The 15,360-nt window shown below is 42.0% G+C and overlaps 1 protein-coding gene across 1 annotated transcript in view; it reads right to left on the reverse strand.

The window, feature by feature from the left end:
* LOC115151470 (bcl-2-related ovarian killer protein homolog A) overlaps window positions 1-14,604 on the reverse strand; it is a 30,886-nt gene extending 16,282 nt beyond the window's left edge. The window contains exon 1 of the mRNA XM_029695435.1: window positions 14,273-14,604. Coding sequence (XP_029551295.1) covers window positions 14,273-14,495 — 223 coding nt within the window. The 5' untranslated portion in view covers window positions 14,496-14,604. The remainder of the gene's footprint in view (window positions 1-14,272) is intronic.
* Between the last annotated feature and the right edge of the window lie 756 nt (window positions 14,605-15,360).

Below are 15,360 nucleotides of genomic sequence, written 5' to 3' on the forward strand. Positions count from 1 at the left end.
TCTGATAATAACACAAGTTCTGCCACCAAACGTTATTACTGTGCATTATAACTATTTGGAATTGCATTAAACAACATGGCTGTAAACGGTAACTTATTTTGGTTTTCAAAATGGTACAGCTCTAGTCTAAACTACAGACATTAGATAAACTGTAAAAAAGTCTTACAATTAAATAACTTGTTTATACTGTATAATGATTTAATTGTGCATACATTTTCATAAAAGGAATACACCACAATACGTAACTTCACCCCAGAATGCATTTTCTGAATACCGTGTCAGGCCGAACAATGCCATTTAGCTGTTTATTCGGTCTTGCAGAAGAAGCAGCTACTCTTCCTGGGATCCACAACAACAAAAAAACGCACAGCATGACAAGTAACAAAAGAGACAGTTTGCGCTGTTCTCTGAAGGGAGTAGTACACAGCGTTGTACGAGATCTTCAGTTTCTTGGCAATTTCTCGCATGGAATAGCCTTCATTTCTCAGAACAAGAATAGACTGACGAGTTTCAGAAGAAAGTTCTTTGTTTCTGGCCATTTTGAGCCTGTAATCGAACCCACAAATGCTGATGCTCCAGATACTCAACTAGTCTAAAGAAGGCCAGTTTTATTGCTTCTTTAATCAGAACACCAGTTTTCAGCTGTGCTAACATAATTGCAAAAAGGTTTTATAATGATCAATTAGCCTTTTAAAATGATAAACCAGGATTAGCTAACACAACGTGCCATTGGAACACAGGAGTGATGGTTTCTGATAAGGGATTTTGGGTATCGGGGAAGGTTTGTTGGAAGGACTCTTTTTAACCTTAGTAGTACAGGATTAGGTAGAAGGGTTTTGTTTTTCTTAATGTTGGTTTCTTTATTCATTTAGTCTGTAAACTGTGATTGTGTCACGCCCTGACCTGAGAGAGCCTTTTTATTGTCTCTATTTAGGTTTGGTCAGGGTGTGATTTGGGTGGGCATTCTATGTCCTTTTTCTATGCTTTGTATTTCTTTGTTTTGGCCTGGTATGGCTCTCAATCAGGGACAGCTGTACATCGTTGTCGCTGATTGGGAGTCATACTTAGGCAGCCTGTTTTCCTTTGGGGTTTGTGGGTAGTTGTTTTCTGTTTAGTGTTTGGTTATACCTGACAGAACTGTTTGGCTGTCATTTTCTTGTTTTGTTCAAAGTGTCTCGATTAAAATTAAATATGAGCACTCAACACGCTGCGCCTTGGTCTACTTCTTCAGACAGCCGTTACAGATTGATTACACACCAGTACAGTAGTTGAAGGCATGCACCTCTAATGCTTGTTTGTGGCCGCCATAATTCCTTACCAAGAAGAAGAAGACCGGGAGAGGTTTTGCATAGGCAACTGAATAACATACTGTAACATTAGGATGGCAGGTGGGTCAAGAGCCCTGTTTAACAAGCTGTTGGACTGGTTCAAACCGCTATTTTGAAAGCGGGAATGCCGGCGGGTAGCGAGGATGAGGCGATGGAGGATATGGAGAGAAGGTTGGAGAAGTAACAGATTGACGGAATCATGATGGAATTAGAAGCGCTGGTTGATTCTGACGGTGCGTTGAGCAAGCTGGGCGAGTGGAAGACCGTGGCAATGAAAAATAGAGCAAAAATAACGCACATTGTAGATTATCTTTGGTTTCTTGTTGGAGTGCGATTTGTTAATAATGATGTATACTTGAGGAGATTCATTTGAGGTCAAAAGATATAGAGGATGCATTAGGAAAGGTAGAGTCAGTCAGACTTACCAGGAGTGGTTTTGCTCTGATTTTACGCGCCTCGGAAGAGCAGAAGGACAAAGCTTTGTTGCTCCATAAATTGGCGACATCTGAAGTGGAGAGCATTAATTTTCAGAGCAGGGCACCAATTAAAAAGGTGTGATATCAGGAGTATCGCTGGACATTGAGGTTTCAAGTCTTAAGAAGAAGATTCCAGGCGTGGTGGAAGCACGGTTTCCCGTACCATGTAGTGGATGGACAGAAGGAAGAAAGCCCGTCGGTTTTTTACTGATGTTTGATGAAGAGTATCTGCCTACACATGTAAAGATTGGATACGTAAGAGCCTTCGTAAAATACACCGTTACAGTGCCAAAAATTATGTCTCAAGTGTGTGTCAATGGAATCAACATGTAGTTCAAGAATCTTATGATGCACGGTGTAGCAATTGTGGTGGAAATCACCGAATTCCTGGAGCTACTAGGGTAAAGGAGTTTGAAGTTGCAAGGATCCGAGATGTTCAACAGCTCTCCTACAGAGATGTGCGTGAAATAGTTGAAGGAGCAAGTTGAGCTGAGGAAGATATGGCAGTGAATGAACCGCAGCTGGTTCAGAATGTCGCTCCACAGTTGAGGAATACTGATACATCGATTGTAAAGAAGGTGGATTTCGTGGCGTCATCCCCACCAGGGTTTTATTGTCACATACACCAGACAAGTGCAGTGAAATGTGTTGGAGGTGAGAGATTTCAGTGCAGAAGATCTACAGCAAGTCTTGAGAGAAGGGATTCCATCCTCTCAGGCCGACAGCCTGGTGTAGGATCGTTTAGGGCCAAAGTAGGATGTACTGAAGGCCTGTAAAAAGCCAATCAAGAGTCAAGAAAGAATTTAAAGGAATTGCTGATATGGTTTTGTAGGCTACATAAATTACAAATTATATTTTCATATTGTAAGTGCAGAGAAAAGTAGATGTCTTGGTCACAGTACACTACATTTGATTCTAAGACCATCTCTACAAAATGTGTGTACCATGTGTTGTCTTTTGGGGGAGAGTGTGTATATGTGCAGGAATAAATGGTGGTGTAATTTTAAAATTTAAGGTGGTGCAATTTATTATTATTTTTTACCAAAAATGTGCAATCCGCATTCCGACCTGCGAAAGCAGCAATACGCAACAAAGCACCTAGTCTGCCGGAAAGCCACAAGAAGAAGAAGTAACTTCAGGACATCGTCATCGGAGATTGGAAAATTGTACCGGTGTTGAATTACTTAAAAATCATACAATGTGATTTTCTAGATTTTTGTTTTAGATTCCGTCTCTCACAGTTGAAGTGTACCTATGATAAAAAAATGACAGACCTGTACATGCTTTGTAAGTAGGAAAACCTGCAAAATCGGCAGTGTATCAAATACTTGTTCTCCTCACTGTATATCTACAATTCCTCATTACTGATTGGTTTGTTAATTGTTTGTATATAGTGTTAGTATATGGTTCATTTACAGTTATGTCTCTGGTTGTGTGGATGGATGCATTCACAGACACAGCGATCAGCTTGTTGGGTGTGAACTGGGAGCACAGTGCTGTAGTGGTGGGACAGAGAATACGACAAGAGAGAGGGCTTTGTCCTGAGCCCTATACTACCAATCAGGTATAATGAGTTAGCGCGGTAACTTTGGTCAACTCGGGATAACCGGTGACATGAAAGTGGCTCACCTTTTAGCCAGGTAAATTTCAATGGCAAATGAATCCTTCAGAACTAACCTGCCCCAGGGCAGGCTAACTCAGGGATGACTCCATTTATCCTGAATGAAGTGACTGAGCTGCGAGTTGAGGACCAATGAAATCAGATTCAATCTGTCTCGCAAAGATTGTGTCATCTTCCCCTTCATTTGTGGAAGACGACTGATGAAATATTTTATTAATCAAAGGTTTTTGTGTGTGTGTAAAAAAGTTTTTTCTGTAAAAATACATATCACATAAAACATTTAGTAAGGACAGCATTTGGTTTCCAAACTATACGTTTGTCGCGTGATTGTTTTTTGAAATGTGCATAAAGGCAAACTGACAGCCGCATCCAACCATAGACATACAGTGTATTCGGAAAGTATTCAGACCCCTTGACTTTTTCCACATTTTGTTACATTACAGCCGTATTCTAAAATGGATTAAATAAATGTTTTCCCTCATCAATCTACACACAATACCCCATTATGACATCACAATACCCCATTATGACATCACAATACCCCATAATGACAAACCTTATTTACATAAGTATTCAGAGTAAGTAAGTATTCTTTGCTATGAGACTCGAAATTTAGCTCAGGTGCATCCTGTTTCCATTGATCATCCTTGAGATGTTTCCACAACTTGATTGGAGTCCACCTTTGGTAAATTAAATTGATTAGACATGATTTGTAAAGACACACACCTGTCTATATAAGGTCCCACAGTTGACAGTGCATGGCAGAGCAAAAACCAAGCCATGAGGTCGAAGGAATTGTCTGTAGAGCTCAGAGACAGGATTGTGACGAGGCACAGATCTGGGGAAGGGTACCAAAACATTTCTGTAGCATTAAAAGTCCCTAACAACACAGTGGCCTCCATCATTCTTAAGTGGAAGAAGTTTGGAACCACCAAGACTCTTCCTAGAGCTGGCTGCCGAGCCAAACTGAGCAATCGAAGGAGAAGGGCCTTGGTCAGGGAGGTGACCAAGAACCTGATGGTTACTCTGACAGAGCTCCAGAGCTCCTCTGTGGTGATGGGAGAACCTTACAGAAGGACAACCATCTCTGCAGCACTCCACCAATCAAGCCTTTATGGTAGAATGGCCAGATGGAAGCCACTCCTCAGTAAAAGGCACATGATAGCTCGCTTGGAGTTTGCCAAAGGCACCTAAAGGACTCAGACCATGAGAAACAAGATTCTCTGGTCTGAAGAAAGCAAGATTGAACTCTTTAGCCTGAATGCCAAGCATTCAGAAAAGAATGGGAGAAACTCCTCAAATACAGGTTTGCCAAGCTTGTGGAGTCACACCCAAGAAGACTCGGGTCTGTAATCGCTGCCAAAGGTGCATCAACAAAGTACTGGGTAAAGGGTCTGAAAACTTTATGTAAATGTAATATTTCCATTTTGCATTTTTCATAAATTTCAAAAAATGTCTAAAAACTTGTTTTTGCTTTGTCATTATGGGGTATTGTGATGTCATTATGGGGTAATGTGATGTCATTATGGGGGATTGTGATGTCATTATGGGGTAATGTGTATAGATTGATGAGAAAACAGATTTGTTAACACATTTTATAATAAGACTGTAATGTATTAAAAAATGTGGAAAAAGTCAAGGGGTCTGAATACACTGTATAATCCATAGATGGCTGTTCCCATTCAAGTTAAGACAGGCAGCCATTGCTAGTGTACTCATGAGATTAACAGTCAAATTGCCAGGGTTAGGAGGTTCAAACCCCTTCTATGGATAATACTGTATGTCTATAGCCAGAACACAACATGCTGTTCAACAGATAGGAGTGGGTAAATGTGGTTGTGCGTTGATCATTGTTATTTAACTTGGCAAGTCAGTTAAGAACAAATTCTTATTTACAATGACAGCGTTGGAACAGTGGGTTAATTGCCTTGTTCAGGGGCAGAACGACACATTTTTACATTGTCAGCTCGGGGACTCGATCTAGCAACCTTTCGGTTATTGGCCCAATGCTCTAACCACTAGGCTACCTGCCACCCCATAAGCACACCAAAGATCACTTTCCTTTCATTTTGATTTCATCACAAATTAAAATGTGGTGCTGACTTGACCGTGGATTGATATTTCAGCATTGTTTCAATAAAGAGTTCTGACTCACCCATGGATTGATGTTTCAGCATTGTCTCAATGAAGAGTTTTGCATTCGACTAGCCATGTGTGACATGCACACGCAGTTACAAGCCTGCTGGAGTTAGCTGCAAGCGGTCGGGCGAGCAATATCCACCGTCGTAGAACGGATGAAGCTTGACTTTGAAGCTAACTGAAGCTGTCTAGCTTTATAAAAGCCTGAGTAGGTTTGCAAATAGTCTGGGTAGCCATTTGATTAGGTGTTCAGGAGTCTTATGGCTTGGGGGTAGAAGTTGTTTAGAAGCCTCATGTACCTAGACTTGGCGCTCCGGTACCACTTGCCGTGCGGTAGCAGAGAGAACAGTCTATGACTAGGGTGGCTGGAGTATTTGACAATTTTTAGGGCCTTCCTCTGACACCGCCTGGTATAGAGGTCCTGAATGGTAGGAAGCTTGGCCCCAGTGATGCACTGGGCCGTTCGCACTACCCTCTGTAGTGCCTTTCGGTCAGAGGCAAAGCAGTTGCCATACCAGGCAGTGATAGAACCCGTCAGGATTTATTTTTTTAATACATTTTTTATTTCACCTTTATTTAACCATGTAGGCTAGTTGAGAACAAGTTCTCATTTACAACTGCGACCTGGCCAAGATAAAGCAAAGCAGTGCGACACAAACAACAACACAGAGTTACACATGGAATAAACATGTAAATAACACAATAGAAAAAAAAAGTCTATATACAGTGTGTGCAAATGGCGTGAGGAGGTAAGACAATAAATAGGTCAAGTAATTACAATTTAGCAAATTTACACTGGAGTGATAGATGTGCAGATGATGATGTGCAAGTAGAAATACTGGGTGCAAAAGAGCAGAAAGTGAATAAAAACAATATGGGGATATAGGTCGGTAGATTGGATGGCTATTTACAGATGGGCTATGTAGAGCTGCAGCGATCGGTTAGCTGCTCAGATAGCTGATGTTTAAAGTTAGTGAGGGAAATATAAGACTCCAGCTTCAGCAATTTTTGCAATTCGTTCCAGTCATTGGCAGCAAAGAACTGGAAGGAAAGGTGGCCAAAGGAGGTGTTAGCTTTGGGGATGACCAGTGAGATATACCTGCTGGAGCGCGTGCTACGGGTGGGTGTTGTTATGGTGACCAGTGAGCTGAGATAAGGCGGAGCTTTACCTAGCAAAGACTTATAGATGACCAGGAGCCAGTGGGTCTGGCGACGAATATGTAGCGAGGGCCAGCCGACTAGAGCATAGTGGGTGGTATAAGGGGCTTTGGTGACAAAACGGATGGCACTGCGATAGACTGCATCCAGTCTGCTGAGTAGAGTGTTGGAGGCTATTTTGTAAATGACATCGCCAAAGTCGAGGATCCCTAGGATAGTCAGTTTTACTTGGGTAAGTTTGGAGGCTTGAGTGAAGGAGGCTTTGTTGCGAAATAGAAAGATGATTCTAGATTTAATTTTGGATTGGAGATGTTTAATATGAGTCTGGAAGGAGTTTACAGTCTAGCCAGACACCTAGGTATTTGTAGTTGTCCACATATTCTAAGTCAGAACCGTCCAGAGTAGTGATGCTAGTCGGGCAGGCGGGTGCGGGCAGCGAACGGTTGAAAAGCATGCATTTAGTTTTACTAGCGTTTTAAGAGCAGTTGGAGGCCACGGAAGGAGTGTTGTATGGCATTGAAGCTCGTATGGAGGTTAGTTAACACAATGTCCAAAGAAGCGGCAGATGTATACAGAATGGTGTCATCTGCGTAGAGGTGGATCAGGGAATCACCCGCAGCAAGAGCAACATCGTTGATATATACAGAGAAAAGAGTCGGCCCAAGAATTGAACCTTGTGGTACCACCATAGAGACTGCCAGAGGTCCGGACAACAGGCCCTCCGATTTGACACACTGAACTCTGTCTGAGAAGTAGTTGGTGAACCAGGCGAGGCAGTCATTTGAGAAACCAAGACTGTTGAGTCTGCCGATAAGAATACGGTGATTGACAGAGTCGAAAGCCTTGGCCAGGTCAATGAAGACGGCTGCACAGTACAATCTTTTGTCGATGGCGGTTATGATATCGTTTAGTACCTTGAGCGTGGCTGAGATGCACCTGTGGCCAGCTCGGAAACCGGATTGCACAGCGGAGAAGGTACGGTGGGAATCGAAATGGTCAGTGATCTGTTTATTAACTTGGCTTTCAAAGACTTTAGAAAGGCAGGGCAGGATGGATATAGGTCTGTAACAGTTTGGATCTAGAGTGTCACCCCCTTTGAAGAGGGGGATGACCACGGCAGCTTTCCAATCTTTAGGGATCTCGGACGATACGCAAGAGAGGTTGAACATACTGGTAATAGCGGTTGCAACAATGGCGGCGGATAATTTTAGAAAGAGAGGGTCCAGATTGTCTAGGATGCTCCCGATGGTGCAGCTGTTGAACCTTTTGAAGATCTGAGGACCCATGCCAAATCTTTTCAGTCTCCTGAGGGGGAATAGGTTTTGTCGTGCCCTCTTCACAACGGTCTTGGTGTGCTTGGACCATGTGAGTTTGTTGGTGATGTGGACACCAAGGAACTTGAATCCCTCAACCTGCTCCACTGCAGCCCCGTCGACGAGAATGAGGGCGTGCTCGGTCCTCTTTTTCCTGAAGTCCACAATCATCTCCTTTGTCTTGATCACATTGAGGGAGAGGTTGTTGTCCTGGCACCACATGGCCAGGTCTCTGACCTCCTCCCTATAGGCTGTCTCGTCATTGTCGGTGATCAGGCCTACCACGGTTGTGTCGTCAGCAAACTTCATCATGGGGTTGGAGTCGTGCCTGGCCGTGCAGTCATGAGTGAACAGGGACTACAGGAGGGGACTGAGCACGCACCCCTGAGGGGCCCCTGTGTTGAGGATCAGCGTGGCGGATGTGTTGTTACTTACCCTTACCACCTGGGGGCGGCCCGTCAGGAAGTCCAGGATCCAGTTGACAAGGGAGGTGATTAGTCCCAGGGTCCTTAGTTTATTGATGAGCTTTGAGGGCACTATAGTGTTGAATGCTAAGCTGTAGTCATTGAATAGCATACCTTACTGATAGCATACCTTACTGATAAGACCATGTCAATTTTCTCTCCTTCCCATCTATCCCCCCCCCCCCCCCCTCAGTGTTCCTCTGGAGAGGCCTGCCTCGGATAAATGAGACCGAGGGCACCCCCCGCGCCACCACCTCGTCTCACTGAAGAACGATCAAGGAAAGACTGAGGAGTACAAGTACAGAACAGTGTGGGACCGGGTCAGTCGAGGAAGAGATACTGTTTTTGATTCAAATCATTTTAACACTTGATGATGTTGATCATTTGGATCAGCTATGTAGTGCTAGGGGCAAAAACAGAAATACTGTTCTATCTAGACTAATCGCATTCCCCACCTCACCTCTCCCTGGCTACTGCATGTAGACATCATTAAACTCTGTGAACACATTAACTATAATTCAGTCAATGTTTGTTACCTAAACCTATTCGCTTTCTTTGTCGACCACAAGCATGTAGGTTAGATATGAGAGATTTGCTTGATTTAAAAAAATTAAGTTTTAGTGTTGCTACAGTTTGCAAACAAGTCTTGTGACACTATAATATATATCTCTAGAGTCGTCCTAGAGATTCACCTGGAAAAACATATATATATATATATATATATATATATGTTTTTCCAGGTGAATCTCTAGGACGACTCTAGTCGTCGGAGTGCAATTTGTTTAAATCAGGTGTGTTAGCTGGGGCCGGGGAAGAAGTGTGACACCAATCATGCCCCCGACACTGAGGGCTGGAGTATCACGATGAAGATTAGCAGATCAACAGACTCGATGCAAGAGCCCCTGGGCACATGCCCTGCATGCCCAGTTGGTATTCGGTCATGATTACTACGAGTTTAGATAGCTGGCTTGTCACGAATCCCCCACAGTACTGCTGCTCATTCCGTTCACCAGCTCCGGAGGTCTACGTCACCGGCCTTCTAGGCGTCACTGAACTGGATTCATTACCACCAACCCCGGACTGTCTTGTCTCATTACGCACACCTGGTTCCCATTACCCCCGATTAGTATGTGTATACAGTTGTAGTCGGAAATTTACATACACCTCAGCCAAATACATTTAAACTCAGTTTTTTCACAATTCCTGACATTTAATCCTAGTAAAAATTCCCTGTCTTAGGTCAGTTAGGATCACCACCTTATTTTAAGAATGTGAAATGTCAGAATAATAGTAGAGGGAATGATTTATTTCAGCTTTTATTTCTTTCATCACATTCCCAGTGGGTCAGAAGTTTACATACACTCAATTAGTATTTGGTAGCATTGGCTTTAAATTGTTTAACTTGGGTCAAATGTTTCAGGTAGCCTTCCACAAGCTTCCCACAATAATTTGGGTGAATTCTGTCCCATTCCTCTTGATAGAGCTGGTGTAACTGAGACAGGTTTGTAGGCCTCCTTGCTCGCACACGCTTTTTCAGTTCTGCCCCCAGATTTTCTATAGGTTTGAGGTCAGGGCTTTGTGATGGCCACTCCAATACCTTGACGTTGTTGTCCTTAAGCCATTTTGCCACAACTTTGGAAGTATGCTTGGGGCCATTGTCCATTTGGAAGACCCATTTGCGACCAAGCTTTAATTTCCTGACTGATGTCTTGAGATGTTGCTTCAATATATCCACATAATTTTCATTCCTCATGACGCCATCTATTTTGTGAAGCGCACTAGTCCCTCCTGCAGCAAAGCACCCCCACCACATGATGCTGCCACCCCCGTGCTTCACGGTTGGGATGGTGTTCTTCGGCTTGCAAGCCTCCCCCTTTTTCCTCCAAACATAACGATGGTCATTATGGCCAAACAGGTATATTTTTGTTTCATCAGACCAGAGGACATTTCTCCAAAAAGTACGATCTTTGTCCCCATGTGCAGTTGCAAACTTTTTATGTCGGTTTTGGAGCAGTGGCTTCTTCCTTGCTGAGCGACCTTTCAAGTTATGTCGATATAGGACTCGTTTTACTGTGGATATAGATACTTTCTACCTGTTTCTCCAGCATCTTCACAAGGTCCTTTGCTGTTGTTCTGGGATTGATTTGCGCTTTTCACACCAAAGTACATTCACCTCTAGAAGACAGAATGCGTCTCCTTCCTGAGCGGTATGACGGCTGCATGGTCCCATGGTGTTTATACTTGCGTACCATTGTTTGTACTATTGTTTGAACGTGGTACCTTCAGGCATTTGGAAATTGCTCCCAAAGATGAACCAGACTTGTGGAGGTCTACAATTTTTTGGCTTGGCTGATTTCTTTTTGATTTTCCCATGATGTCAAGCAAAGAGGCACTGAGTTTGAACGTAGGCCTTGAAATACAGGTACACCTCCAATTGACTCAAATTATGTCTATTAGCCTATCAGAAGCTTCTAAAGCCATGACATCATTTTCTGGAATTTTCCAAGCTGTTTAAAGGCACAGTCAACTTAGTGTATGTAAACAATTGTTGGAAAAATGACTTGTGTCATGCACAAAGTAGATGTCCTAACCGACTTGCCAAAAATATAGTTTATTAACAAGAAATTTGTGGAGTAGTTGAAAAACAAGTTTTAATGACTCCAACCTAAGGGTATGTAAACTTCTGACGTCAACTGTATATGTGCCCTCTGTTCCCCATTCTCTTTGCTGATTATTGTTCCATGTCCGTTGGTTTTGTGAGTACCTGTGCTCTGCTGTATCGGCTTGCTTGTTACTGTGTTAGTGTGCTTGTTATTACAGGTCTCGTCCCATGTATTTATTAGAGGTTTATACCTCGCTCTTTGTTTGGTTTACAGCCCTGTGTTATATATACACGTGTTTGTTTTGGGCTTCATCCCAGTCATGTTCATGACGTACACTATTTTGGGTAGAGAATTTTCTTTTTAAAGTATTTTGTATTCCTGTGCCTGTCTCCTATTATTATACATTTATATTTTTTACATTTTAGTCATTTAGCAGATGCTCTTATCCAGAGCGACTTACAGTAGTCAATGCATACATTTCATATATATATATATATATTTTTTTTTTTTGTACTGGCCCCCCGTGGGAATCGAACCCACAATCCTGGCGTTGCAAACACCATGCTCTACCAACTGAGCCACACGGGACCACCCCAATTTTTTTTTTAAATGTAATTATACAACGTGACATGGCTAGACTACAGTAACTACCAATCAAACAATCGTTAGCTGACATGGCTAATTGAGTGACTGTCAGCGACTGACATAACAAGAGGAAAACTAATGACGCACACATTTTGAAATTACTCCCAACAATAATTACTCCCAACAGTAAATTGACACCCCACTGAGTTCCTAAAAAAATTCTTAATAAAATGTTTTGGGTCTGGGCCCCCTAGCATCTGTGGGCCCTACGCAACGAACTATATTACTTATGCCTGGAATTGATTACACAACTGCCAGAAAGTCAAGATAAATCATGCTAAGATGCTGCAACATCAGTCAACAGCCATCTTCGTGCAGAACAACATTGCATGAACACTTATATAAATAATTTTGTGATGGGACACCAAATAATATTAGCGATATTGCCAAAGAGTAGCTAATATCAATGATCAAGGTAAGAATAGACATAGCTGTAACATTCTACTTCTGTTTGATGAAACTGTCGCGGCATTATTGTCACGATCACTGTCCTCGAACTCCCTGTCGTAAATAAGCCAAGGCGCAGCGTGCCGGTAATTCCACATACTTTAATGAAGGAAAACCTAACAAAACAATAAACAGGTAAAACAGACAGAACCGTGACGCTCTGGGGCTGCTCAAAGGCAGCTGCACAAAAACAAGATCCCACAACTCAAGGAGGGAAAAAGGGCTGCCTAAGTATGGTTCCCAATCAGAGACAACAATAGACAGCTGCCTCTGATTGGAAAACACCCCTGGCCAAAACATAGAAACAAAATACATAGAATGCCCACCCCATATCACACCCTGACCAAACTAAACAGATAAAAACGGCTCTCTCAGGTCAGGGCATGACAATTATGCTATTATACAGTATGTAGCATTGGTTTGATTGGCTAACGTAGCTAGCTACAGTGGAGAGGTTTGTTTGATGCACCAAAAAAAAAATACGGTTGTAGCCGATCATGTCTGTTAGATAGTTAATCTGCCGTGAATTTAATTGTGAATATGCCTGAGATTAAAAAAATATATATATTTTTTTTATTTAACCTTTATTTAACAAGGCAAGTCAACATACTTATTTTGTTCAACTAATTACATGAAGGTCAATGTTGTCAAGGTACAATGAGTTAGCTAGCCAACTAGCATAGCTGTGCCATAGCTGTCCTTCTTGGACGAGACGTGAACCCGGGAGCCAGGCTAGTTAGTTAGCATCTGCCATTACAACGTAATTTAACGAAACAGATACAATTTCAATAATGTAGAATATCTGGCTTAAATTCCATTTTGAATATGGTTTAGATATGAGAACAAAAATATATTGAGTGTCAATGTTGTCTGGACATAACGTTAGCTTAAAAACGTGTGTAGCTAGCTCCTGTTGCTAGGAGATGAGTGGCTAGGTTTCAGTGTTGCATCATTTCCAATGAGGACATGTTGCATTTCTCACCTTGAATAAAACACAATTAAGATTACAGATCATAGTCTCTTTTTCTGTTTCTCCTTCAACCAAAATGTAATATTAGCCTCTTAGTCCCCCATGTAATTTAGTGATTTTTTTTGTTGCTGTAAAAAGATAGCAGAAAAAGTATTGTTTTTAATTACATCAACAACACGTTTCTGGGAAATTCAAACGGGAGGCAATTTGAGTGTCACTGTTTAGCAATTTAGTGTATTTTCTTAAATGTCTTCTTAAAGAATCCTTACGGAAAAATGGTACATTTCTATACATCCTTCCAGCAAGAGAACTAGCGGTACCGTATTCGGTTCCGTAATATGGAGGATTGACGGAGAAATGACTTGGGAGTAAAAACTCACTTCAAGAGAGTGTTACGAAATTAATGTCAAAACGTAGTTGTCAAAATATATTTGGATTAATCAAAATCAAATGGATGCTTTCATCTTTTTCCACATCCAGAACCTTGGCAATGAAGCCAATATTGGCGATCAATCTACTTTGAGAGAGGGGGCCGTTTCTATGGCGATTTAACAGGGAAAGACTCAGAAATACACGATGAAAACAAGAACAGATTGTCTTCGCCGAAAGTGGATATTGAAATTCAGTCTGTTAGCTTTGTAAATATAGATATATTTAAGCCAATGTTTTCACTCATGTTTTAACTCACGAATCTGCATCCATTAGTTACTATATAGCTTGTCCGTTTAGTACCGTTTTGTCCGACAACACTTTTTGATCACGCCTGTGATGACTTACCATTATTAACATGCTTAAATTCTCAGTAAATCGTCTTAACTTTTGAAAGACATGTGGTTTGGCCAATTGTTTTTCTGACGGAATTTTCTATTGAATGGACATATGTGTATAAACCTTGAATTAAATCATCATTTTATGGATGAACATCCTATAACATGCATTGTTGGTTTAAAAACGATCGTTCCGTTTATAATATTTGGACATTGTAGACAATCTATTACCAAGTGCTTTATAAAATGGTCTAAAATAGGATGTACAGCCCTTATAGGTACGCAGCCTGTCATTCAGACAGACACAGTAGCCCACCAATATACACAAACTGCGTTCTTACCTAACCACATGAGGACAGAGGAGATCTCTCCAAGAGTCCCACCTGATGCCGACAACTGATGCTCGGGCTTCGACCACCCAATCCCGGTCCTATTCAGTCTGGAATGGATAAAATCCCTGCATAACGCCTTCGCCTGCGACACCAGCTCCTTGTCTGTGGGGGATCGGTCAAATACTTCCATCACTTCTGCCGCGAATACTGAGGAGCGACGCAACATCTCCATACCCCAGTCCCCAGCAGCAGTTAATCACAAGCAACCCGCCTGCCTGGCGCTGGCATTAATCCGCCTGCGCCTCCATCACCGTTTATGGTTCTCTCTGTCACCAGAATGCTACTTCCTTACCTCCTCCCTCGGGTTGAGGGCGTTTCGAAAAGGAGGGATTATTGAATGTCTATTCACGAGTGTAGAATTGCATTGGTTTGTTCACCGTCACGGCAATGCCAAAATCATATTCCTTGAGTTATAGGCTGATTTAAAAATATATATATATTTAACCTTTACTTAACTAGCCACGTCAGTTCAGAACAAATTCTTATTTACAATGACAGGCTACCCCGGACATCGCTGGGCCAATTGTGCGCCACCATATGGGACTCCCTATCACGTCTGGATGTGATACAGCCTGGATTCGAACCAGGGACTGAGATGCAGTGCCTTAGACCACTGCGCCAGGGAGCCCAATTTAACCTACCCTGGTTATACATTGACCCACATTATCACTACACAGAAACTTCTATCGGTAGTCTGATTAATCAGGCTGTAATACACAATTCATTGGTATATAGCCTAAAACATTTGAGTATAAAATCGTGTAAATGTACCTTACAAGACAGAATGTTGAATAGAATTACATTTGAATTTACTCTCCTGATTGTCTGTGAGGTTTGGCCTTCAGCTGCTCGAAATTAGAGACAAAATATCCACAGGAAAGTGGATATTTTTTGAGAGCCAGTAGGTATATGGTTCGTGCAGGTATACAACTAGTTTTATATTGGATATTCAGTTCTCTCGTCTATAACTACAGTATGACGATTAAAATAGTATATTCTGAATCAGGGGAGGGTGGAGAAAGATCCACACCTTTTTT

The sequence above is a fragment of the Salmo trutta genome, chromosome 17 (assembly GCF_901001165.1).
Source record: "Salmo trutta chromosome 17, fSalTru1.1, whole genome shotgun sequence".
NCBI classification, from domain to species: domain Eukaryota; kingdom Metazoa; phylum Chordata; class Actinopteri; order Salmoniformes; family Salmonidae; genus Salmo; species Salmo trutta.